The sequence below is a fragment of the Stylophora pistillata genome, chromosome 3 (assembly GCF_964205215.1).
Source record: "Stylophora pistillata chromosome 3, jaStyPist1.2, whole genome shotgun sequence".
In the NCBI taxonomy this organism is placed as follows: Eukaryota; Metazoa; Cnidaria; class Anthozoa; order Scleractinia; family Pocilloporidae; genus Stylophora; species Stylophora pistillata.
In genome coordinates, this window is record NC_142521.1 from 48,590,965 (window position 1) to 48,614,921 (window position 23,957).

A 23,957-nucleotide genomic window follows, 5' to 3' on the forward strand; every position below is an offset into this window, starting at 1 on the left:
TATAAACGCCCAAAATTGTCATTTTAAATTGCGAAGAGTGAGGGATTTCGCTGATTTATATGACACCTTCTGAATCTACAAAGAAACTTGGAGCTTTGGTAAATGAAACGTAATAACTTAGATTTCTGCTTACTGTTATCATTCTGAGTCAACAGTTGAAAATGTTTTTCCCAGTGCATGCTGGGTCAGATTCATATGCCTTCAGTAGAATATAGGGTCACCTTTTACTAAAACCGACCGCAGCCGATAAATAAACGAGATTGCGTTACAGGTTAGAACTCTTACCATATTCACAAGTGGGCTGCACTCCTGTCCATGCACCACTGCTCAAACATTGACGTTCTGATGATCCATTTAGCCAGTAACCTGGCTTACAACTGAATGAGATGTGTTCACCTTCCCAGTTTTGCTGCCCATGAATAAAACCGTTCACCGGTTTTCTTAATGGTGGACAAAGTTTGCTACCTTAAAAAGGAAAAATATTTGTGTTATCGTGCATGGCTTCTCACAGATCATGAAAAAGTCTCTGGATGTCTTATCTGTTGCGAGAAGCGAACATTTTGCCGAGGGGGAGGCTCCTGGAGGATTGTGAGCTTTGTGGAAAACATAATGTATTAACGTTACCGTACACCTTCAGGGGTGTCTCGCGTGCAAGCGATGTAGCGCGTCCGGTTTAAAATGTAGATATCTAAACCCCTATATCAAATTAAAGCTTATAGGACTGGCTCTCAGACTATACCAAAAATTTTGAAAGAAAATGAATCGTCGAAATTTTTCACGAATTCTAAATGCGAGCGCCCGAATCACCTTTTAAGAGCTACAAGTCAAAGGGAGTTCGTTCGATTGCTCTCAAATTTTGACAGTAGCTAATTATTACATATAAACAACAAAAAGGTGTCTCCGAATTTTTTATTTCTAAATACTTATTTTTTTCAAGAGCGATTTTTGTACATTGGGCAATCTAAGCACACATTGGGCAAATAAGACCCATAACTGTTGTTATTTGTTTCTTGTTGAAATTAAGAGACAACATTATGTAAGTGTGTACATTGCAGGGCTGTTTGATGTGACACTTATTGCAGCCTAAAACACCCACAATGATTCCCGATTTCCATTGCAGTGAACCGTTCATATAACAACAAATCCCAAAAATCCAGCATTCTGCTCCAAGAGCAACACTGAAAAAGTGTCGAGCTTTCAAGATCAAAACTTGCTCAAGAAATCAAAATTTTGCATTCAAAACACACCTCAGGGCCAGATCTTTCTGTTTGGCTGGAAGATGCCTTCTCACTTTATCCGCTAGCCCTTGTTCCTCCTTTCGACGAAAGCTAGTGTTGCAAACACAACCTTTGCCTCGTTTTTGACCGAAAAGAATTCTGGGAAATTCCACCACAACTGGAGAAGGCAACACCTCACATTTCCACTTTAGTAAGTTATTAGAATCGTGTCGGGCCACCCAATCCTACCAACAAAATATCACATCGATCGAGACTTTTGCCACTCAAAACTGGCCCAAAAAGCCTTGGTAGGTCCTAGTAACCATGCACAGATGGGCCAGAGACACGACTTCACTTGTGACATCGCCAAGCTTGCATAAAAGCATTCTGGCGGTCCAGTCTATATGAAACCACCTCTCACCTCTGTTTTCTCTCAGAGGCTTGCCTCTACCCACATTCCAGCTTAATGATGCTGTCCTGAGGGCTTCTGTAGAAGGTAAATGGCTCGAAAAACACTTATAAACGCGAGAAAACTAATCGATTTGAACGCATCCAAACACGGGCGGGGAATCTAGGTCACGTGACTCCAAAGTCTGAGCCCACGGTAACTCAAAACTGCAAATATTGTAAGGGATAATTCATATAAAGACAAACAAAGTTAGCTTAAGTTTTGTATGGCCAAATTATAAGGTTTTTTGCCGGACGGTAAAGAGTTAAATAAGAGACAAACAAAATTCGCTTTAACATGTAACGTTCAAAAGGTGATTCGGGCGCTCGCATTTAGAAGTCGTGAAAAATTCGACAATTAATTTTTTTTCAAAATTTTTGGTATAGTCTGAGAGCCAGTCCTATAAGCTTTAATTTGATATAGGGGTTTAGATATCTACATTTTAAACCGGACGCGCTACATCGCTTGCACGCGAGACACTCCTGAAGGTGCAAGGTAACCCTAAGGAAAATAACCATATATAACTATTTTTGCTCCAAATGGAAGCTGTTGTGTGTATTAAAACATCTGCCTGGTTTCTAGATGTAAATCAAATCTGCACAGTATGTTAATGATGCTAAAATATCAATCACAGTAGAACCTGTATCAAGCGGTCACCCACAGGTTGACCAGGAAAAAACTTGCGTGTTATTCGTGTGTAACATCTGTCCCAACAGTCCAAAAAAGAAAGATAATCTGCAATGCGTTGTGGACATTTGAACAGAAGGTGCTAACATTGATTCCGCGAGATAAAAAAAAATTTGACTCAAGAGGCAATTCTTTGTTTTATTTTTTGTGGTTACGCCTTAAGTGACCGTTCTAAACAGGTGGAGGACAATACAAACAGGCCAATGGGAGAAATAAACAGTTTTCCGCGAGGGAGGCTCGCGGAAAAGTGTGAACTTCGGAGAGAAAATTACATATTTATATATTTACATTTATATAGCGCAGACTTCTATGTGGATATATTCAGTCGCGCTTAACAGTGTAGTAAGGTTGAGATGGGACGTCAGCAGAGACGTCATCTTCATCTTCATGGTTATTTTCCTTAAGGTTACCGTGCACCTTCAGGGCTGTCTTCGCGCCAGATGGAGGCTACCGACTTTATTACTGCGTCTGCCTGGTTTCCAATTGTAAATTAGATCTGCACAGTATGTTTGTTGCTTGAGAAAGCAATAATTGAAGATCAAAATAAAAAGGCATGAATGCTAATTCACAAATTTGGTTATTCATGCGGATTCGTCAAGAAACCTCTTGGTAATATGTAACAAAGGATGTAACATAACGTAAATTGGCTGTTTTTCAGAAAATGAATTGAAATAAACTCTTTACTTAAGGCAAAAATACGTCACTTACACGAGGGTCGTGTTCCAGTCCACTGACCAGAAGATAAACATATTCTCGAGGACGGTCCAGTCAATCGATATCCCGGCATGCATGTAAAGGACACAGCTTCCCCAGACCAGTAATTGGAGCCATGCTTTTGTCCATTAAGTGGAGATCCAGGATAGCCACAATTAGCTTTAGCTGTAGGTCGCGGGAATAGAAGTTATTTTTTATTGTATTGTAAAACTACAGTTCCAATATTAAGCCCTCAGAAAAATAGGCACTTGTAGTTGGGAGCGAGGTGCTCACATTGCTTTTCAAAATCAGCTTAGATATAATTTGGATATATCAACAAAGTTGAAGTTTCTTTCGAAACTATCAGCCTTTATTCAGCTTAGATATAGCCAGTAAGAATTGCTGATAAAAGTTCTTCAGGCTCCGTTCTATGTTTGTTTAAGAGAGTAAGGTATTTTTAAGTTTCGTCTCGTTTCATTTCGGTAGTCTTATTGCTGAGTTTTGTGTTTTACTAGAACAAATTTGTATTACCCGAGAATATTGAGATTTTCCGTAGAGTATTAATGTTTTTGGATTTTCTGTTCCAAGAACGAAGGGTTAGTTATACAAGGAAGGAAACAAATTTTCTCACTGTCTACTAATTTTGTAAACTGCAAGTCCCTCCACTGACCGAGAACATCTAGTTCAACTTTCAAAATCAAATTTTGAGGATAATACGTTCCTAGTCAAATTGTTAATACAATAACCATTTGCTTTAAGCCAAACAAGAAGTGAAAGTCTTTACATTCTAGTCTTACCAGCTTCACAAGTGGGCTGCACTCCTGTCCATGTACCACTGCTCAAACATTGACGTTCTGATGATCCCTTTAACTTGTAACCAGGCTTACAGCTAAATGAAATATGTTCTCCTGCCCAGTTTTGCTGCCCTTTCGTAAAACCGTTAACGAGTTTCATCAATGGTGGACAAAGTCTGAGGCCTTTAAGTGCAAATTGAAGATATTAGTATTGTTGTGGTCCATTTAATCACACGAGAGAAGTGGTGAGAGCTCTTTTTTTATTGTTAGGTTATTTGCTATTTGCTGAAAATATGCCTGAATATTTGTCTTTGGATACTATTTGCTCTGAGAAGTGAGCAGTTTTCTGAGAGCAAAGCCCAAGAAGACTGTGATCTCCTAGGAACAAGTACCTAGATACGAACATGTCATTATCAAGAAAAATGGAGACCACTGTGTTTATCATTCTTCATATACTTATGCCCCGCGCGGGAAAAGATCCTCTAAATGTAGCTCACCATCAAAAATACCTAATTAGAGTAAGGTTGAATACTCAGAATTTTCACTGCTGGTGTGACTTTTAGAAATAAAGTTAACCCTTCATTTATTCTATGACAGCAGAATATCGCTAATCCAAACTTGAAAGGCGGTTTTATGACATTGGTCATAAGATTTTGATTTTCTGGAATATTATTAAAAGTTCTCACTGTTAAGTACTATTTCCAAAACAAATACGAGGGTTTCATCAGGGTTTCCAAGCACGAGAAACTTTACATGGACAGAGTAACGTCACCTACACGAGGACTGTACTCCACTCCACTGACCAGAGGGTAAACATATTCTCGAGGACGGTCCACTCAGTCGATATCCCGGCATGCATGTGAAGGACACAGATTCCCCAGGCCAATAGAGTGAGCCATGCTTTTGTCCATTGCGTGGAGATCCAGGATTGCCGCAATTAACTGTGGCTGCAAGACGCAGTGATGGAAGTTGTTATTTTTATTGTATCGTATAACCACAGTTGCTATTTTAAGCCCTGAGCTAAGGAAGGCTTTGAAGTTGGGAGTGAGCTGTTAAGAATGCTTTTTAAAACGACCTTTGACCTCAGTACTTAGATTTCAGGGAAGCATGCGATTTTGCGTTTTTCGGCTGAAACAACGACGTATTTAAGAGTTAGGGAACATAACTTGTCGGTGTCAAGTCATTCTAAAATCAGTTGCATTTCCCTCTATTGATCAAGAATATGTAGTTCTTCAACTCTTAGCATTAAATGTTTAAAACTTTCCTAGTCAAAAATGGTGATGCGATAACGAGTTTTAATCTGCGGATCTTCCACCCACAAATACAAAGTCAAACTATTTATAATATAGGAGTCTTACCAGCTTCACAAGTGGGCTGCACTCCTGACCATGTACCGCTGCTCAAACATTGACGCTCTGGTGATCCCTTTAACTTGTGTCCAGGTTTACAGCTGAATGAGATGTAGTCCCCTTCCAAATTTCGCTGCCCGTGATTAAGACCGTTAACCAGTTTCCCCAATGGTGGACAAACTCTATGGCCTTAATGTGGAAAGCGAAGGTATCAGTATTCTGGTTATGGTCCCGTTGGAGCCTCTGTCACTTTATGGAAACTACGCAATAGAATTTGCAAGGTCACACCTTTTGTTATCCTGGTAGTGTGTTCTTTGCTGTTTTTATATTCATGGTGATGATATATAAACTACTATTGTTTATGCATGAATGCTAATTCACAAATTTGGCAATTCATTCGTTCGGATTCGTCGAGAAACCTCTTGGTAATAGGTCACAAAGGATGTAACATAACGTAAATTGGCTGTTTTTCAGAAAATGAATTGAAATAAACTCTTTACTTAAGGCAAAAATATGTTACTTACACGAGGGTCGTGTTCCAGTCCACTGACCAGAAGATAAACATATTCTCGAGGACGGTCCAGTCAATCGATATCCCGGCATGCATGTAAAGGACACAGCTTCCCCAGACCAGTAATTGGAGCCATGCTTTTGTCCATTGTGTGGAGATCCAGGATGGCCGCAATTAGCTTTAGCTGTAAGACGCGGGAATAGAAGTTATTTTTTATTGTATTGTAAAACTACAGTTCCAATATTAAGCCCTCAGAAAAATAGGCGCTCGTAGTTAGGAGCGACGTACTCACATTGCTTTTCAAAATCAGCTTAGATATAATTTGGATATATCAGCAAAGTTGAAGTTTCTTTCGAAACTATCAGCCTTTATTCACCTTAGATATAGCCAGTAAGAATTGCTGATAAAAGTTCTTCAGGCTCCGTTCTATGTTTGTTTCAGAGAGTAAGGTATTTTTAAGTTTCGTCTCGTTTCATTTCCGTAGTCTTATTGCTGAGTTTTGTGTTTTACTAGAACAAATTTGTATTACCCGAGAATATTGAGATTTTCCGTGGAGTATTGATGTTTTTGGATTTTCTGTTCCAAGAACGAAGGGTTAGTTATACAAGGAAGGAAACAAATTTTCTCACTGTCTACTAATTTTGTAAATTGCAAGTCCCTCCACTGACCGAGAACATCTAGTTCAACTTTCAAAATCAAATTTTGAGGATAATACGTTCCTAGTCAAATTGTTGATACAATAAACATTTGATTTACAGCCAAACAAGAAGTGAAACTCTTTACATTCTAGTCTTACCAGCTTCACAAGTGGGCTGCACTCCTGTCCATGTACCACTGCTCAAACATTGACGTTCTGATGATCCCTTTAACTTGTAACCAGGCTTACAGCTAAATGAAATATGTTCTCCTGCCCAGTTTTGCTGCCCTTTCGTAAAACCGTTAACGAGTTTCATCAATGGTGGACAAAGTCTGAGGCCTTTAAGTGCAAATTGAAGATATTAGTATTGTTGTGGTCCATTTAATCACACGAGAGAAGTGGTGAGAGCTCTTTTTTTATTATAAGGTTATTTGCTATTTGCTGAAAATATGCCTGAATATTTGTCTTTGGATACTATTTGCTCTGAGAAGTGAGCAGTTTTCTGAGAGCAAAGCCCAAGAAGACTGTGATCTCCTAGGAACAAGTACCTAGATACGAACATGTCATTATCAAGAAAAATGGAGACCACTGTGTTTATCATTCTTCATATACTTATGCCCCGCGCGGGAAAAGATCCTCTAAATGTAGCTCACCATCAAAAATACCTAATTAGAGTAAGGTTGAATACTCAGAATTTTCACTGCTGGTGTGACTTTTAGAAATAAAGTTAACCCTTCATTTATTCTATGACAGCAGAATATCGCTAATCCAAACTTGAAAGGCGGTTTTATGACATTGGTCATAAGATTTTGATTTTCTGGAATATTATTAAAAGTTCTCACTGTTAAGTACTATTTCCAAAACAAATACGAGGATTTCATAAGGGTTTCCAAGCACGAGAAACTTTACATGGACAGAGTAACGTCACCTACACGAGGACTGTACTCCACTCCACTGACCAGAGGGTAAACATATTCTCGAGGACGGTCCACTCAGTCGATATCCCGGCATGCATGTGAAGGACACAGATTCCCCAGGCCAATAGAGTGAGCCATGCTTTTGTCCATTGCGTGGAGATCCAGGATTGCCGCAATTAACTGTGGCTGCAAGACGCAGTGATGGAAGTTGTTATTTTTATTGTATCGTATAACCACAGTTGCTATTTTAAGCCCTGAGCTAAGGAAGGCTTTGAAGTTGGGAGTGAGCTGTTAAGAATGCTTTTTAAAACGACCTTTGACCTCAGTACTTAGATTTCAGGGAAGCATGCGATTTTGCGTTTTTCGGCTGAAACAACGACGTATTTAAGAGTTAGGGAACATAACTTGTCGGTGTCAAGTCATTCTAAAATCAGTTGCATTTCCCTCTATTGATCAAGAATATGTAGTTCTTCAACTCTTAGCATTAAATGTTTAAAACTTTCCTAGTCAAAAATGGTGATGCGATAACGAGTTTTAATCTGCGGATCTTCCACCCACAAATACAAAGTCAAACTATTTATAATATAGGAGTCTTACCAGCTTCACAAGTGGGCTGCACTCCTGACCATGTACCGCTGCTCAAACATTGACGCTCTGGTGATCCCTTTAACTTGTGTCCAGGTTTACAGCTGAATGAGATGTAGTCCCCTTCCAAATTTCGCTGCCCGTGATTAAGACCGTTAACCAGTTTCCCCAATGGTGGACAAACTCTATGGCCTTAATGTGGAAAGCGAAGGTATCAGTATTCTGGTTATGGTCCCGTTGGAGCCTCTGTCACTTTATGGAAACTACGCAATAGAATTTGCAAGGTCACACCTTTTGTTATCCTGGTAGTGTGTTCTTTGCTGTTTTTATATTCATGGTGATGATATATAAACTACTATTGTTTATGCATGAATGCTAATTCACAAATTTGGCAATTCATTCGTTCGGATTCGTCGAGAAACCTCTTGGTAATAGGTCACAAAGGATGTAACATAACGTAAATTGGCTGTTTTTCAGAAAATGAATTGAAATAAACTCTTTACTTAAGGCAAAAATATGTTACTTACACGAGGGTCGTGTTCCAGTCCACTGACCAGAAGATAAACATATTCTCGAGGACGGTCCAGTCAATCGATATCCCGGCATGCATGTAAAGGACACAGCTTCCCCAGACCAGTAATTGGAGCCATGCTTTTGTCCATTGTGTGGAGATCCAGGATGGCCGCAATTAGCTTTAGCTGTAAGACGCGGGAATAGAAGTTATTTTTTATTGTATTGTAAACCTACAGTTCCAATATTAAGCCCTCAGAAAAATAGGCGCTCGTAGTTAGGAGCGACGTACTCACATTGCTTTTCAAAATCAGCTTAGATATAATTTGGATATATCAGCAAAGTTGAAGTTTCTTTCGAAACTATCAGCCTTTATTCACCTTAGATATAGCCAGTAAGAATTGCTTATAAAAGTTCTTCAGGCTCCGTTCTATGTTTGTTTCAGAGAGTAAGGTATTTTTAAGTTTCGTCTCGTTTCATTTCCGTAGTCTTATTGCTGAGTTTTGTGTTTTACTAGAACAAATTTGTATTACCCGAGAATATTGAGATTTTCCGTGGAGTATTGATGTTTTTGGATTTTCTGTTCCAAGAACGAAGGGTTAGTTATACAAGGAAGGAAACAAATTTTCTCACTGTCTACTAATTTTGTAAATTGCAAGTCCCTCCACTGACCGAGAACATCTAGTTCAACTTTCAAAATCAAATTTTGAGGATAATACGTTCCTAGTCAAATTGTTGATACAATAAACATTTGATTTACAGCCAAACAAGAAGTGAAACTCTTTACATTCTAGTCTTACCAGCTTCACAAGTGGGCTGCACTCCTGTCCATGTACCACTGCTCAAACATTGACGTTCTGATGATCCCTTTAACTTGTAACCAGGCTTACAGCTAAATGAAATATGTTCTCCTGCCCAGTTTTGCTGCCCTTTCGTAAAACCGTTAACGAGTTTCATCAATGGTGGACAAAGTCTGAGGCCTTTAAGTGCAAATTGAAGATATTAGTATTGTTGTGGTCCATTTAATCACACGAGAGAAGTGGTGAGAGCTCTTTTTTTATTATAAGGTTATTTGCTATTTGCTGAAAATATGCCTGAATATTTGTCTTTGGATACTATTTGCTCTGAGAAGTGAGCAGTTTTCTGAGAGCAAAGCCCAAGAAGACTGTGATCTCCTAGGAACAAGTACCTAGATACGAACATGTCATTATCAAGAAAAATGGAGACCACTGTGTTTATCATTCTTCATATACTTATGCCCCGCGCGGGAAAAGATCCTCTAAATGTAGCTCACCATCAAAAATACCTAATTAGAGTAAGGTTGAATACTCAGAATTTTCACTGCTGGTGTGACTTTTAGAAATAAAGTTAACCCTTCATTTATTCTATGACAGCAGAATATCGCTAATCCAAACTTGAAAGGCGGTTTTATGACATTGGTCATAAGATTTTGATTTTCTGGAATATTATTAAAAGTTCTCACTGTTAAGTACTATTTCCAAAACAAATACGAGGGTTTCATCAGGGTTTCCAAGCACGAGAAACTATACATGGACAGAGTAACGTCACCTACACGAGGACTGTACTCCACTCCACTGACCAGAGGGTAAACATATTCTCGAGGACGGTCCACTCAGTCGATATCCCGGCATGCATGTGAAGGACACAGATTCCCCAGGCCAGTAGAGTGAGCCATGCTTTTGTCCATTGCGTGGAGATCCAGGATTGCCGCAATTAACTGTGGCTGCAAGACGCAGTGATGGAAGTTGTTATTTTTATTGTATCGTATAACTACAGTTGCTATTTTAAGCCCTGAGCTAAGGAAGGCTTTGAAGTTGGGAGTGAGCTGTTAAGAATGCTTTTTAAAACGACCTTTGACCTCAGTACTTAGATTTCAGGGAAGCATGCGATTTTGCGTTTTTCGGCTGAAACAACGACGTATTTAAGAGTTAGGGAACATAACTTACCGGTGTCAACTCATTCTAAAATCAGTTGCATTTCCCTCTATTGATCAAGAACATGTAGTTCTTCAACTCTTAGCATTAAATGTTTAAACTTTCCTAGTCAAAAATGGTGATGCGATAACGAGTTTTAATCTGCGGATCTTCCACCCACAAATACAAAGTCAAACTATTTATAATATAGGAGTCTTACCAGCTTCACAAGTGGGCTGCACTCCTGACCATGTACCGCTGCTCAAACATTGACGCTCTGGTGATCCCTTTAACTTGTGTCCAGGTTTACAGCTGAATGAGATGTAGTCCCCTTCCAAATTTCGCTGCCCGTGATTATGACCGTTCACCAGTTTCCCCAATGGTGGACAAATTCTATGGCCTTAATGTGGAAAGCGAAGGTGTCAGTATTCTGGTTATGATCCCGTTGGAGCCTCTGTCACTTTATGGAAACCACACCAGCGAATTGGCAAGGTCAAGCCTTTTGTGATCCTGGTAGTATGTTTTTTGCTGTTTTTATATTTATCGTGATGATATATGAACTACTATTGTTTACGAAATGTAGTCGCATCTGTTACCAAACATTTTTGCTTCGCGCGGGAAAAGATACTTCAAACTCAGTTAAGAATCAAAAACGCTTAATCCAACTAAGTAAGATTTTATGTTTAGTATTCTCTCCGGTCTTTTAACCTTGTGAAAAACGCTTATTGTTCCTGCAAGAGAAGGAAACTGCAAACCTCGTAATCGCATATAACAAACGATGTATTACTATGTAATTACAAACAGTATATAAAAAAAAAAAAATGTCACCTACACGATGGCTGTGTTCCACTCCATTGACCAGATGACAAACATTTTCTCGAGGACGGTCCAATCAGCTGATATCCCGGCATGCATATGAAAGACACAGATTCCCCAGACCAGTAGTATGAGCCATGTTTTTTTCCATTACGTGGAGAACCAGGATTGCCACAGTCAACTAAAGCTAAAAGACACAATAATAGAACAAATTATCAAAGATGTTCCAAGATCTCTCTTTTACTTAAGGTTTCAAAGGATGACGGAAGATGCTGAGTTAGGCTTCTAATCGTACGCTCACAACGAGCTAATGGGAGACGAAAGCCCAGCAGATGTTTGTTAACGACTCGTCATCGGTGTTTTAGGATCGACGTGATTGTGTAAGTACAGTTCAGGATTGAGTCCGCCGGAAATCACGTGAAACTGTGGAAGGGCGCATTACGATGAAGACAATGCTATTCCTTACGTGGAGGGCATCGGTAAAACATTTACCTTACCTAAGAGTCTTCAAAAGGGCTACTACAAGGGTTGCTACCGTGTGTAGCACGGGAAAAGGTTTTTAGATGAATGATGTGCTTACCAATACTTGTGGTAGCTTCTGCTGTATCATTCTTGTCGTTATAAAACAGACACGCGTATTTCCCAGCGTCACTCGGCTGGAAACCAAGAATAACGAGTTTACTTTCAGTTACCCCATTCCCGTCATGGACTGTTGTAGTCGTAATAGGTCTTCCTTCCTTAAACCATTTGACTTTAGGGAGTGGAGAGCCACCGGCAGAGCAGCTCAGACTGACAGAGTCACCGAGTTGTTGCACAAGAATCTTACTTGCAGGACTTGATACTATATTAGGAGTTACTATAAGGAAAAAAAATTCATTTGAGCTGTTTGAGCACTAAAAGAGAATTTACTAGAGGAGAATTTATGCTCTTCTTCATTGGAAAGCGATTCAATGTTATCAAATTTAGGCGAATAAAAGGGAAAAATTAAAAGCAGTCTGTCAAGCGTCAGGCTCTCGTTAGAAATTGATTAGTTTTTGAGGCAACTTCGTCCTGAACTATTTTATGCAAGAGAACTTAATGGGACAGACAAGAGTTAGGTGGGATATGTGGATTTTAACTAAGTTATTTATAACTTGTGAGTGAAAATGGAGGTTTGGTTCCCTAGACGTCCGCAATGATTCTTCATGATTTATGACTTTTTTGGAACTTACCCGAATCCCTCACAACGACCCATATCACTCCTATCACACTATTAAATGGGTTTACACCTTGACAAAGATAGGCACCATCATCTGACCCTGTCGTGTTTTGAATCGTCAGCTTGTTGCCAGAAATAACATGTCGGTTGACAGGAAGTGTGCTTAGAGTCCGTGTCCATTTTACCTCAGGGGAGGGGTGACCAAAGATGTCACATTCAAGTACGGTATCCCACGTCTTGTAAGTGACTACGGATTTCGGTGGATGTGTCAAGAACTTTGTTGGTACTGCATAAAAATGTAAAGGAAGACAATCAAAGGCGTAACGTCACTGATCTCAGCAGTTGGCTCCGATACTAAGAGCCTCTGACTTTTATTGACAAAGCATCTGCATCTCTAGAATAGTCAATGAGGTAAGCCTAGTTGTCATTTTAACAAAATAATTAAGGAAAAATAAACAAGAAAATGGAAGGATATATCAATTATTGAACTGCGTTATCTAAATTAGCGTGATTTGTCAGTGTCTCGGGGCTCACCATGGTTGGAATTTCTTTTTGAAAACGTACTGTTATACATACCTTTCACGGTAACATTGACGGTTAAATGGACTTTACTCAGCAGATTCTCCGCGGTACAAGTATAGATACCGCGGTCTTTAAACTGAATTTCTTTAATGTGTAAATTTCCTTTTTTCAGCTTTACTCTTTTCTCCTCTTTCTCCTTCAGTACGTGACCATTTTTGTACCAGGTAATGATAGGTTTAGGGAATCCCACTGCTTTACAAGGTAACGTGACATTTTGGGTTTCTAGAATCGTCACAGAATAAGGCTCAGTTACGATGCGCGGTAATTCTAAAAAGCAAACAAACAAGCGACTTTTAATACATTTCGCATTGGCGTGACAATGTTCGCTGCAACATGAGGAAAGATCTCATGGATGGAAATGATCTCAGTCTGACATTCCTTCCAAATTTAGCTTAAACGCTGAGTTGCCTGTTCACCGGTCAAGTGTTTTAAAAGATGTCTTGGTTTTTATGCAAATCACGCTATCTTACCTAACTGAGGCCTGCCATTGCGTTTTGTTTGGAGGGATAATTTCCCAGGGGGACCTGACAATCTCATAGTGCCCCGTCTCCCTGGAGGACCTGGTGGCCCTTTTGTTCCTTTTCTTCCTCTTTTACCGGGAGGGCCCTTAGGACCAGGTAAACCGGGAGGGCCTTGGGGACCAGGTGAGCCAGGAGGACCCGGAGGACCTTGGGAAACGCGGCGACCTGTTGAATTGAATTGAATTGAATTGATAATATCTTGCCAGTTTCAAATCCAGTAGCATTTTGAGCACAGATTTAAAGTAAATTCGGCCTTTCCTTACATTTGGGTAGCTCGGAAAGCCCCTAAACTCTTGAACAGAAGGTTATCCTTTATCCCATAGGTATCAACAAATGCTTTCATTCTGTTCCCTCCAATAGCGTAGCTCCACTGTCTGCACACAACCCACAATTCTCCATCCGCCCTGACGAAGGACTAACGCTCGAAACGTCAGCTTTTAAACTCTTTACGTTGGCCAATTTACATTATTTCCTTAGTTGATAAAACCAAATAAACAGGAATAGCATGAGTTACATCAGGAAAGACTATCTTCTGTGTTAAGCATTACTTGTAAACTTTTCTTATTCCTGCGATAAGAAAATTGTCATACGATTTTATTGAAAAAAGTAAATTGTGGTAAATATTCCAAACATTATCTCTAGATTATTGAAAAAATTTATTGTGGCCTGGACTGTTATGAGGGCGAAAAATGTGCAACATGGGCCCAGGCGTACGATTTCCGGTAGTACATTTAGAAGAATTAGTCTCACCTTCCATGCAAAGTATCTTCTCCTGACCTTGTTTCACTGTCACATTCTGTTGATTGAGGAAAATGATACTGCGTTCAGATGAGACGAGATAGTGAAAAAAATTTTTCGGAAAAGTCTGCACTGAGGTAATCAAAAGGTTATGGAATCAAAATAAAAACATGCACAGAGAAACTTTGCTACCTTTCAAGATGAATACAAGATCAATGAATCGATACTGAGATTTTATCGTTCAAATTATCGTTTAAAGCTTAAGCGGCACAAATGGGTTTTTATATCTACTGGGGAGCGACAGGGCGTAAGACAGCTCACGAAAACTGAAACATCAGAGCTGGTTTCAAAATAAAGTGTGCTCTCTACCTACCTGAAGGAAAGCACGCATTCGCATTGTTAAGGGAACAAAAACGAGTTCCAAAGATGGAAAAGAAAAAAAAAGATAGAAGAGTTATGACTGTTGCTTGTTCATTCTTTGCGATAGAAAAGAAAATACCAAAGTACCAAAAGGTTTTTTTAGTGCTTCTGGAAAGTAAGTATTTGCTCGTTCCATGTAAATTTTTTTAGTGTGTTGTGTAATCAAAAAACAACTTACATTTCGCCGGTGCCCTTTCGAGTTAAAACAAAAACTTTTACACTTGTCACATATGGATGAGCTAGAAACATCCCTTTTGAAGATTTGTTTCTTCGTTTCCTCCGAGTGTGTAGATATCGGTTTAACAATTTCGTTGTCGAGGACCTGATTTGGAGGACTTGTTAGCTGGCAATTCTGCTCAACAGCTGCCAGGCGCGTATCCAGTCGGTGCAAGGAATAACACGTAAAACCAAGAAAACCTAACGTAAGAATCAAATGGAATGAAAAGCCATTAGGGAGAACGATCGTGTTCTTAGCCACTTTGGTCTCCATGTTTGTCGATCTGTTTGTTTAAAAATGTGACTTTATTTGCTTATGTTTGTTTCGCGATTCAACCATCAAGGATGCTGTCACATGTTGACCTTTCTGGCTGTGTAATGAAGTAATCACGTTACCAACTTGTTTTGGTATTGTGCTTCGCAGATTACGAAATCCACTTTTCCCTTTCTCTCGTGTCATCCTGGTGTGTGGCTGATTAATTGGGTACATGCTATCACAGAAGCCAAATAGAAATAATAATTTCATACAATTTAGCCTGATTTTGATGACTGATAGAGGCCCTCATTTCATAGAAGTTCATGTGACTTGAAATAAATTCACTAATCAGTTGATATGACCCAGAGGCTACATCAGATACTTGATACGTCAGGAGTTGTAGTACAACATTTGAAGTGACAGTCCAAATATAACAAATATTAGGGTACATATAGATTTTCTTCTCTTGTGAAAAATCTTTAATGATGATTCAGATATTTCAGTAACTTAATAAATCCGGCATCAAAACTTTAACACACAACATTGACCTCTTCCGCTTATGCTGCCAAATGACAGCTTCAGCAACGACGACTCTTTAAAGCCCGCAGGAGTCACGTTTTTGGGCTTTAAAAAGATTCTGAAAGGAAATACTTTTCAGAAATTACGTGTCGCAACTGTATGAATAGGTCCACCTTCATCTGCCGCTTTCTTCAGTTTCATTAAAATTTCGTAAACAACTTGTTATGCAGGTTACTCTAGTCAGCAGCTAATACATGAATACTGCCTCATCAGCAGGGCAGTTGCAATTATGACTGAATAACTCAAACGCACCGCTGTTCAGGTGATATACTTAAAAAACATCCGCATTTTGAAAAAAAGACCGAGATATTTTAAAGTAACATTAATCGAAATTGACGATTTTTACAACCCCCGAATTTGCAGCAAATCGTAACCAATGCTGCGAGGAATACATCAGACAAAAAGCCAAAAGCGGCTTCGATGATTGTACAACTGGCCAACTTTTCCTTCAAATCAGAATAAAGATTATTAAAGGAAAATATGTCCTTTGATTCACTTTGCTGAACGCAAGAAAAACCGCGCTGCATCAGGCATCTGGAAATCTCCCTCATGCATCACGAGAGGAAGAATTTAGACGCAAAATCAAAGAATCCAAGGACGCATCGATACAGTATTCACTTCGATGCAACTGCTAATAAATAACCAAGTAGGGCACACAATGGTAAAATTTAGCAAAAAGATAAAATCATTAGTTCTGCGTTATTTACCAAATGAAAATATTAATTACCGGGAGTAGTAAGAGAAATCACAAAAGTTTAAAAGTTTGTTTTGAAAATTGAAATAAAGATATTCCCTTAATCGGTGGAAAGACTCGGAAGAATTCATTTCGACTCTTAAAACTTAAATGTTGTTCGAATGTGCAAAGAAAAACAGACACCCTCCGCTAGCTTACGAAATGCGTTATTGAAAACAAAATCCGGCATTGGAAATGGATGAGAATTTGAAACGAAATCAAGGATAAAAACCAAACTGCTGTCATTAACCAGGCAAGGTTGGCTTACTGTATTCATTTGCTGATCTAACATGGTGCGTACAGCTAAAATTTGAAATTCCAAATTTAACCACGGCTGCCTAATTAGATTATGAAGTGATGTAAATGACGATGTTGCGATTTTCTCAAACTGCAACCTGGTTTTTCCGTGTAGACATGGAAAGCCCAGACCTAGTTTTTCTATTCTGCAAAAACAACACTATTTCCACTTATCCTGAGCTTAACCTGAACCGAATCTGAGTTATACCGCATGGGGAACGTTCCTTGAACTCAAACTTAAATGAAATGGTCCTGATACAAATTTATCAAATTAATACGAACTTGCTCTACGCTTTTCCTGGCAAAGTTTATTTGCCTCTACTTGAGGACTGATTTCTGCTAGTTTAGGGCTATCGACGCTCGTTTCAGTTTCCGTGCATTTTCTAGAATAAAGAGGCAGCTCTGAGGAAAAAAAGACCTCACCACGTTTCTAAGTTCACTACTGTCATGGAAGTGTTAGGAATTTATTTATTAAATGTAAATTATTTTTTTTTATTCTCTTAGGATCAGTATAGTTCGTGATTATTTGTATCTGTTACGTAATTTTTATTCTTCACTTGTGTAAACTGTTGTGTAATTAACCTTTATTGTGTATATCAAATAGTTTTCTTCATTCTTTTCGGGCACCTTGCGTCCATGTGTATTTAAGGATTTGGGTGGTTTGGTACGGTGTGGTTTTTTTTTGAAGAAGTGAGGTGAAGGTTTGTGAGTTACGAGCGAAGAGCGTGGAAAAATTCGAGTCAACGGAGACTCGGCACAGTATCATTTCTGAGAAATTCATTCAGAACAATCGTTCCATTTCACGGTAGAAAACCATTTGCGGGGGAACGGGTGTGCAAAGAATCTACCAGACTGTGAGCTAAAGGAAGAAGAGATAGTAATTAATTCAATAACAAGTCTGAGCGAACCAAGTTACGAGAAGTAAAAAGTTGAAAACTGCAAAGTTGTCAGAAGACGAAGCAAAGTTGAAACGAAGGAAACGAGCAAAGTTGAGAACTGGTGAGACAGGAACCTGGTTGGAGAAACGGGAGTTTGGTTTTGGCAGGGCACTGTTTGTTGGTGGAGCGTGGTGATTTGTGGACAAGAGAAGAACACGGACGCGGGCGTAAGGTGAAACCCAACCGAACTGAACTAGAAAAAAAAAAACCTTTTTTTTATCTTAATAGTAATAATCTTGTAAATAGTTTTAGTGTACTGTAGTTTAAGTTAGCGTATTCCTGTAAATTAATTAGATCATTGTATTATCGTTATTGTTAGTCGCTTTATTGTTTTAATTAGCATAATAAATATCTCTAGGCCTACGTTTAGTTGTATTGTGGCGTGTGTTCTCGGACTCGTTTATGTTCTGTGTTTTGTTTGTGTTAGGGGGCACCCACCTTTGTGGCGCGGATTCGTCACATATTTTGGTGTCAGGAGTGGGATCGCTCCTTAACAGTTTACATAAACAGCTCAACAGGAGACACGCAAGGTAATAGTATACGATTATTTAATATGGCTACTGCAGCGATCGGCTATGATTCCTGGGTCCTTAAAGATCTTAGAGCTGAGGCTATCAAACGAGGTATTCATTTTTCTCCTAAGGATGGTGTTAAGACTTTAGCGAGCAAACTCAGAACTTCAGATCGCATAGGTCAGAGTTTCGATGCACCAGAAGAAAACCTTGCGGAGGAAACTTTGGAGACTGGTCTTAGTTTTGAGCAGAGATTACAGTTACAAGAGCGTGAGCTGCAGATGTTAGAACTGCGGAAGAGAATTAGTCAGGAACACAGAGAAATGAGGGAGTTAGAAAGGGAGGTGGAGAGAGAAAGGCGTCAGGCTGAAAGGGAATTAGAGAGGGAGAGAAGGGAGTTTGAAACTCAAAAAGCCCAAGAAGAAGAAAGGCGTTTGGTACGAGAGGAGGAGAGACTCAGAAACCTTAGAGCTGAAAAGGAAGAATTTGCTGTAAGGGAGTTTGAAAGGAAACAGGTAAGTGACAATGAGGTTAAAAGGCCCAAGTTTATCAAAATCAGGGAAATGAGGGAGAGTGAAGATATAGATGATTTTTTCCGGATTTTTGAAATGACTGCAAGGGCGCAATCCTTACCCGAGGGGGAATGGGTTGGTAATTTAGTACCCAAGCTCACTGAAAAGGCTAAGTCTATTTATTTAGAAATCCCAGACCCTGCATGCCAGGATTACCACGAGAGTAAGGCAAGCATTATTAAAGCCTACCAGTTAACCGCAGATCACTATAGATATAGGTTTCGAACCTCAGAGAAAAAGCCCGACGAGGACTTCGTCCAGTGGGGAAACAGAACCCGAAGGTATCTCAGCCGCTGGATAGCTGTTGCCGAGGCTACTGGTGATGCGGATAAGATAATTGAACAGGTATTGATGGAGCGACTTCTTGATGCGGTAAGTCCTGAGCTTAGAGCTTGGTTAAAGGAGCAAAAGCCCAAAACTGCTGAAGAACTTGGCAACCTTGCTAATTTACATGTTCAATCTAGGAAAGGGCCACTTGTTGATGGTAAGTATATGTCAACCGCTAGTTATGAGAAATTTGGGAAAAAGAAGAGGCCAGATGTTAAGGCGGATAACTTATTGTCTGAACAGAAACAAGACCAATACCATGTAAGACCCTCCAAACCATCCTCCCCTCCAGCCCGTAGAACCACGAGGCCTGAAATTAAATGTTACAAATGTGGTAAACCAGGTCACATGTCGTTCAACTGTGGAAAGGGCCGTGGGAAGCCTTCACAGGGATACCTCCTGTGTATGACACCCCTAACGTCAGAACAATCTCAGTTCCCTTCTTGCAATGTTAGAGGTAAAATAAACGGGAAAATTGCAGAAATGGTCATTGATTCTGGTTGTACTAGGACTCTAGTCCAGAAAAGATATGTAAACAATACAGCCTTCACAGGGGAGAATATCACAGTATTAACAGCTGCGGGAGAACGTCTTACAGTCCCACTTGCAAACGTTGAATTTGACAGCAAAGAAGGTAAACACGTAGAATTAGTAGGAGTGTTGGAGAGGCTACCTGTAGATTGCTTACTTGGCAGGTCGTCTTTTGGAAGAACACTGTCGAGACAAAATGTTTTGGACCAATGGGAGAGAAATGTTCTAGCTGATGACATTGGTGGAGATGAGGCCTTCGTGATGACTAGGAGACAGAAAGCATTACAAGAAGCCCAATTGAAAGCAGACGAGCTAATTGACAGGGAGAATTCACTCGCCGTCAAGAGTTTAGCGAAGAAAGAAATAAAGCCTGAAGCTCCAGAGGAAGGAGATTTGCAAAGGTTATTTGAGGGCATGGTACAGGAAGAGACAAGTAAGAAGAATCCTGAGAGTGATACTTTGATAATAGAACCTAGTAAAGTTAAACCTCCAGTAAACATCCTAGATAGAGACAGAAACCAGCTGATAGCGGATCAGAAGTCAGACGTGACTCTCGAGAAAGTACGCAAGGAATCATCCAAAATGGCACCACAAGAATCGGATGGGTACTTCTTCACTAACGACCTCCTGATGCACCGTAAATATCTTCCCGAAGAACATAATGGAACAAGGTTTGTTGATCGAATTGTAGTACCAGAATCCTATAGGAATGAAATCCTGCGTGTTGGTCACACAATCCCCTTGTCAGGTCATATGGGTAGCAAGAAGACAGTTGAACGCATAACCGCACATTTTTTCTGGCCTGGTCTAAGCTTTGATGTTCGCAAATATTGCGCAACTTGCCCGCAATGTCAGGTGGTAGCCAGGAAGTTGAAGTCAAAAAGGGCACCCTTGAGGCCTGTAGATATTGTTACTGAACCCTTTAAGAAAATTGCCATCGACATTGTAGGAGAATTACCCAGGACAACAACGGGTTACAGGTACATTTTAACAATCGTAGATTATGCTACACGGTACCCAGAGGCCATTCCTTTACGGTCAACGAGCTCAAAAGCGGTCGCAGATGCATTGATTCAGTATTTCTCTAGGGTGGGTATCCCCGATAAGATAGTGTCTGACCAGGGCTCCAATTTCATGAGTAAGCTTATGGCCCAGCTGTATGAGCAATTAGGCATAACTAAGATTAAGACATCAGTATACCACCCCCAGGCAAATGGGTTAGTGGAGCGTTTCAACGGCACTTTAAAGAGTATGCTGAGGAAGTTTGTTCGAGAGCGGGTTCAAACCTGGGACAATTATCTCCCATACTTACTCTTTGCTTATAGAGAGATTCCTTGTGAGTCCACTGGTTACTCGCCCTTTGAATTACTTTATGGACATACGGTGAGAGGACCCCTCGCCGTTATCAAGGAGACTTGGTCGGAAGGATCATCTTTAGAAGACAATCTGATAACTCATGTCCTTGAGATCCGAAGAAGACTTGCAACGATGCAACAAGTTGTTCAAGAAAACTTGAAGCAAGCCCAAGGTAAGCAGAAACGGTTGTATGATATTCATAGTTCAAAACGACACTTAGAAGTTGGAGACAAAGCCTTAGTTTTGCTTCCCACCCCTGGGAGTAAATTAGAAATGAGATGGCAAGGACCCTTCAAAGTCACTAGAGCACTAGAGGACGGATTGAATTATGAGCTTGATACAGGCAAGATGTACAAACAGCATCGCACTTATCACATTAATTTGCTTAGCAAATGGCAGAGCCGTGATGAAATGGCTGCTTTAGTAATGGCGGAGTCCCCAGAGATGTCACTGCCGCACGAAAGCAACGTTTTCCCATTTGGTCACGATGAGACTTGTAAAGATGTAGTGATCTCTGATAATTTGACGGAAGATCAAAGACGACAGGTAAAAAACTTGCTACATGAGTATTCTGATGTATTTTCAGGAAAATCAAATTTAACCAATGTAGCGGTGCATAAAATCGACACGGGTGATTCCCCACCCATTAGGTGCACCCCTTATAAGGTCCCTCAAAAACTTGAGGAGGAGGTTAACAAAGAGATTGAAAATATGCTGGAAATGGGCATAATACGCCATTCTACTAGTCCATGGGCGGCCCCTGTTGTCATTGTTCCCAAACCAGATGGTACAATACGACTGTGTGTTGATTACAGAAAAATGAATTCTGTCACAAAGATGGATGCTTATCCTATTCCCTCCATGGAACGTATGATTGAGAAGATTGCCTCTGCTAAGTACATTAGTACAATTGATCTCACAAAAGGTTACTGGCAGATTCCCTTGGAGACCTCTACCATCGAAAAGTCCGCATTTATTACTACCAAAGGCTTGTATGAGTTCTTAGTTATGCCATTTGGTATGAAAACAGCTCCAGCATCCTTTCAGAGGATGATGTCTGAGAAAGTCTTACAGGGGTTAGATTTTGCAGATGCCTACATTGATGATGTCGAGGTTGACACGTCAACATCTTTTCCCCAACACCTTTTTGAGCTCCAACAGGTTTTACAACGTTTACGAGAGTGCAAACTGAATGCTAGGCCGTCCAAATGTAAGATCGCGATGTCAACGGTCGATTTTGTTGGTCACAGAGTTGGAGGTGATAGAATTCAGCCCCGCACAGCTTTGGTTCAAGCTATTAAAGAATATCCCAGACCAGAAACTAAGAAGCAGGTAAGATCTTTTCTTGGCTTAATCGGGTATTATAGGAAATTTATCCCAAATTTTTCGGAACGGGCTGCTGTCCTTACCGACCTCACTAAGGGTAAAAATCCCTCTAAGGTTCAATGGAGTACTAATCATGAATCAGCTTTTCAGGATTTGAAAGTTGCAATGCAGACTCCCCCTGTTTTGAGGCCACCACACTGGAATGACGAGTTCATTTTGCAAGTAGATGCGTCAAATAGAGGTCTTGGGGCCATCTTAAGTCAGAAAGATCAGGACGGGGAGGAACACCCCATAGCATATGCTAGTAGAAAGTTACAGCCTAGAGAGGAAAAGTTGTGTACCACAGAAAAAGAATGTTTAGGAATTGTTTGGGCTGTAGAGCTATTTCGCTATTATTTATATGGCCGCACTTTTAAGCTGCAAACGGATCACAATCCCCTTGTGTGGTTAAATCAGGTTCGCGACAAGAGTAGGAAACTATTAAGGTGGAGCATTACCTTACAGGAGTACGACATAAAAATAGAACATAAGAGTGGTAAGCAAAATTGTAACGTAGATGCCCATAGTAGGGCGTAAATACCTCATATTGCTGTACAGTATATTAATGTAATCTTTAATTAAGCACTATTTTTGTGTTTCCATGTCCCCAAAAAATAGCTATTTAAGGGGGGAGGTGTCATGGAAGTGTTAGGAATTTATTTATTAAATGTAAATTATTTTTTTTTATTCTCTTAGGATCAGTATAGTTCGTGATTATTTGTATCTGTTACGTAATTTTTATTCTTCACTTGTGTAAACTGTTGTGTAATTAACCTTTATTGTGTATATCAAATAGTTTTCTTCATTCTTTTCGGGCACCTTGCGTCCATGTGTATTTAAGGATTTGGGTGGTTTGGTACGGTGTGGTTTTTTTTTGAAGAAGTGAGGTGAAGGTTTGTGAGTTACGAGCGAAGAGCGTGGAAAAATTCGAGTCAACGGAGACTCGGCACAGTATCATTTCTGAGAAATTCATTCAGAACAATCGTTCCATTTCACGGTAGAAAACCATTTGCGGGGGAACGGGTGTGCAAAGAATCTACCAGACTGTGAGCTAAAGGAAGAAGAGATAGTAATTAATTCAATAACAAGTCTGAGCGAACCAAGTTACGAGAAGTAAAAAGTTGAAAACTGCAAAGTTGTCAGAAGACGAAGCAAAGTTGAAACGAAGGAAACGAGCAAAGTTGAGAACTGGTGAGACAGGAACCTGGTTGGAGAAACGGGAGTTTGGTTTTGGCAGGGCACTGTTTGTTGGTGGAGCGTGGTGATTTGTGGACAAGAGAAGAACACGGACGCGGGCGTAAGGTGAAACCCAACCGAACTGAACTAGAAAAAAAAAAACCTTTTTTTTATCTTAATAGTAATAATCTTGTAAATAGTTTTAGTGTACTGTAGTTTAAGTTAGCGTATTCCTGTAAATTAATTAGATCATTGTATTATCGTTATTGTTAGTCGCTTTATTGTTTTAATTAGCATAATAAATATCTCTAGGCCTACGTTTAGTTGTATTGTGGCGTGTGTTCTCGGACTCGTTTATGTTCTGTGTTTTGTTTGTGTTAGGGGGCACCCACCTTTGTGGCGCGGATTCGTCACAACTACAAGGTGTCCCTGAGCAAAATATGATGGTTTTCAGTATTTCGACCATGTGCCACATTTTTCGATTTTCACTCAGTCCGCTCGCACATTCGCTCCTAAGGTTGTTATCAAAAACGTTTTTTTTT

General features: G+C 39.9%; 2 protein-coding genes across 2 annotated transcripts in view; one reads left to right on the plus strand and one right to left on the minus strand.

Annotated features, from left to right (window-relative positions):
* Positions 1–15,376, minus strand: part of LOC111337634 (uncharacterized) — a 21,539-nt gene extending 6,163 nt beyond the window's left edge. The window contains exons 1-8 of the mRNA XM_088752275.1: positions 14,736–15,376; positions 14,150–14,195; positions 13,349–13,564; positions 12,873–13,145; positions 12,310–12,582; positions 11,679–11,954; positions 11,115–11,285; positions 286–465 (exon numbers count right to left, since the gene is read on the minus strand). Coding sequence (XP_088608401.1) covers positions 286–465; positions 11,115–11,285; positions 11,679–11,954; positions 12,310–12,582; positions 12,873–13,145; positions 13,349–13,564; positions 14,150–14,195; positions 14,736–15,047 — 1,747 coding nt within the window. The 5' untranslated portion in view covers positions 15,048–15,376. The remainder of the gene's footprint in view (positions 1–285; positions 466–11,114; positions 11,286–11,678; positions 11,955–12,309; positions 12,583–12,872; positions 13,146–13,348; positions 13,565–14,149; positions 14,196–14,735) is intronic.
* A 1,712-nt stretch (positions 15,377–17,088) lies between these two features.
* Positions 17,089–22,776, plus strand: LOC148736545 (uncharacterized). The gene is made up of 2 exons (XM_088753081.1): positions 17,089–20,189; positions 20,844–22,776. The coding sequence occupies exons 1-2, from the start codon at positions 18,130–18,132 to the stop codon at positions 22,774–22,776; spliced, it is 3,993 nt and encodes a 1,330-aa protein (XP_088609207.1). The 5' UTR covers positions 17,089–18,129.
* Positions 22,777–23,957: the final 1,181 nt, after the last annotated feature.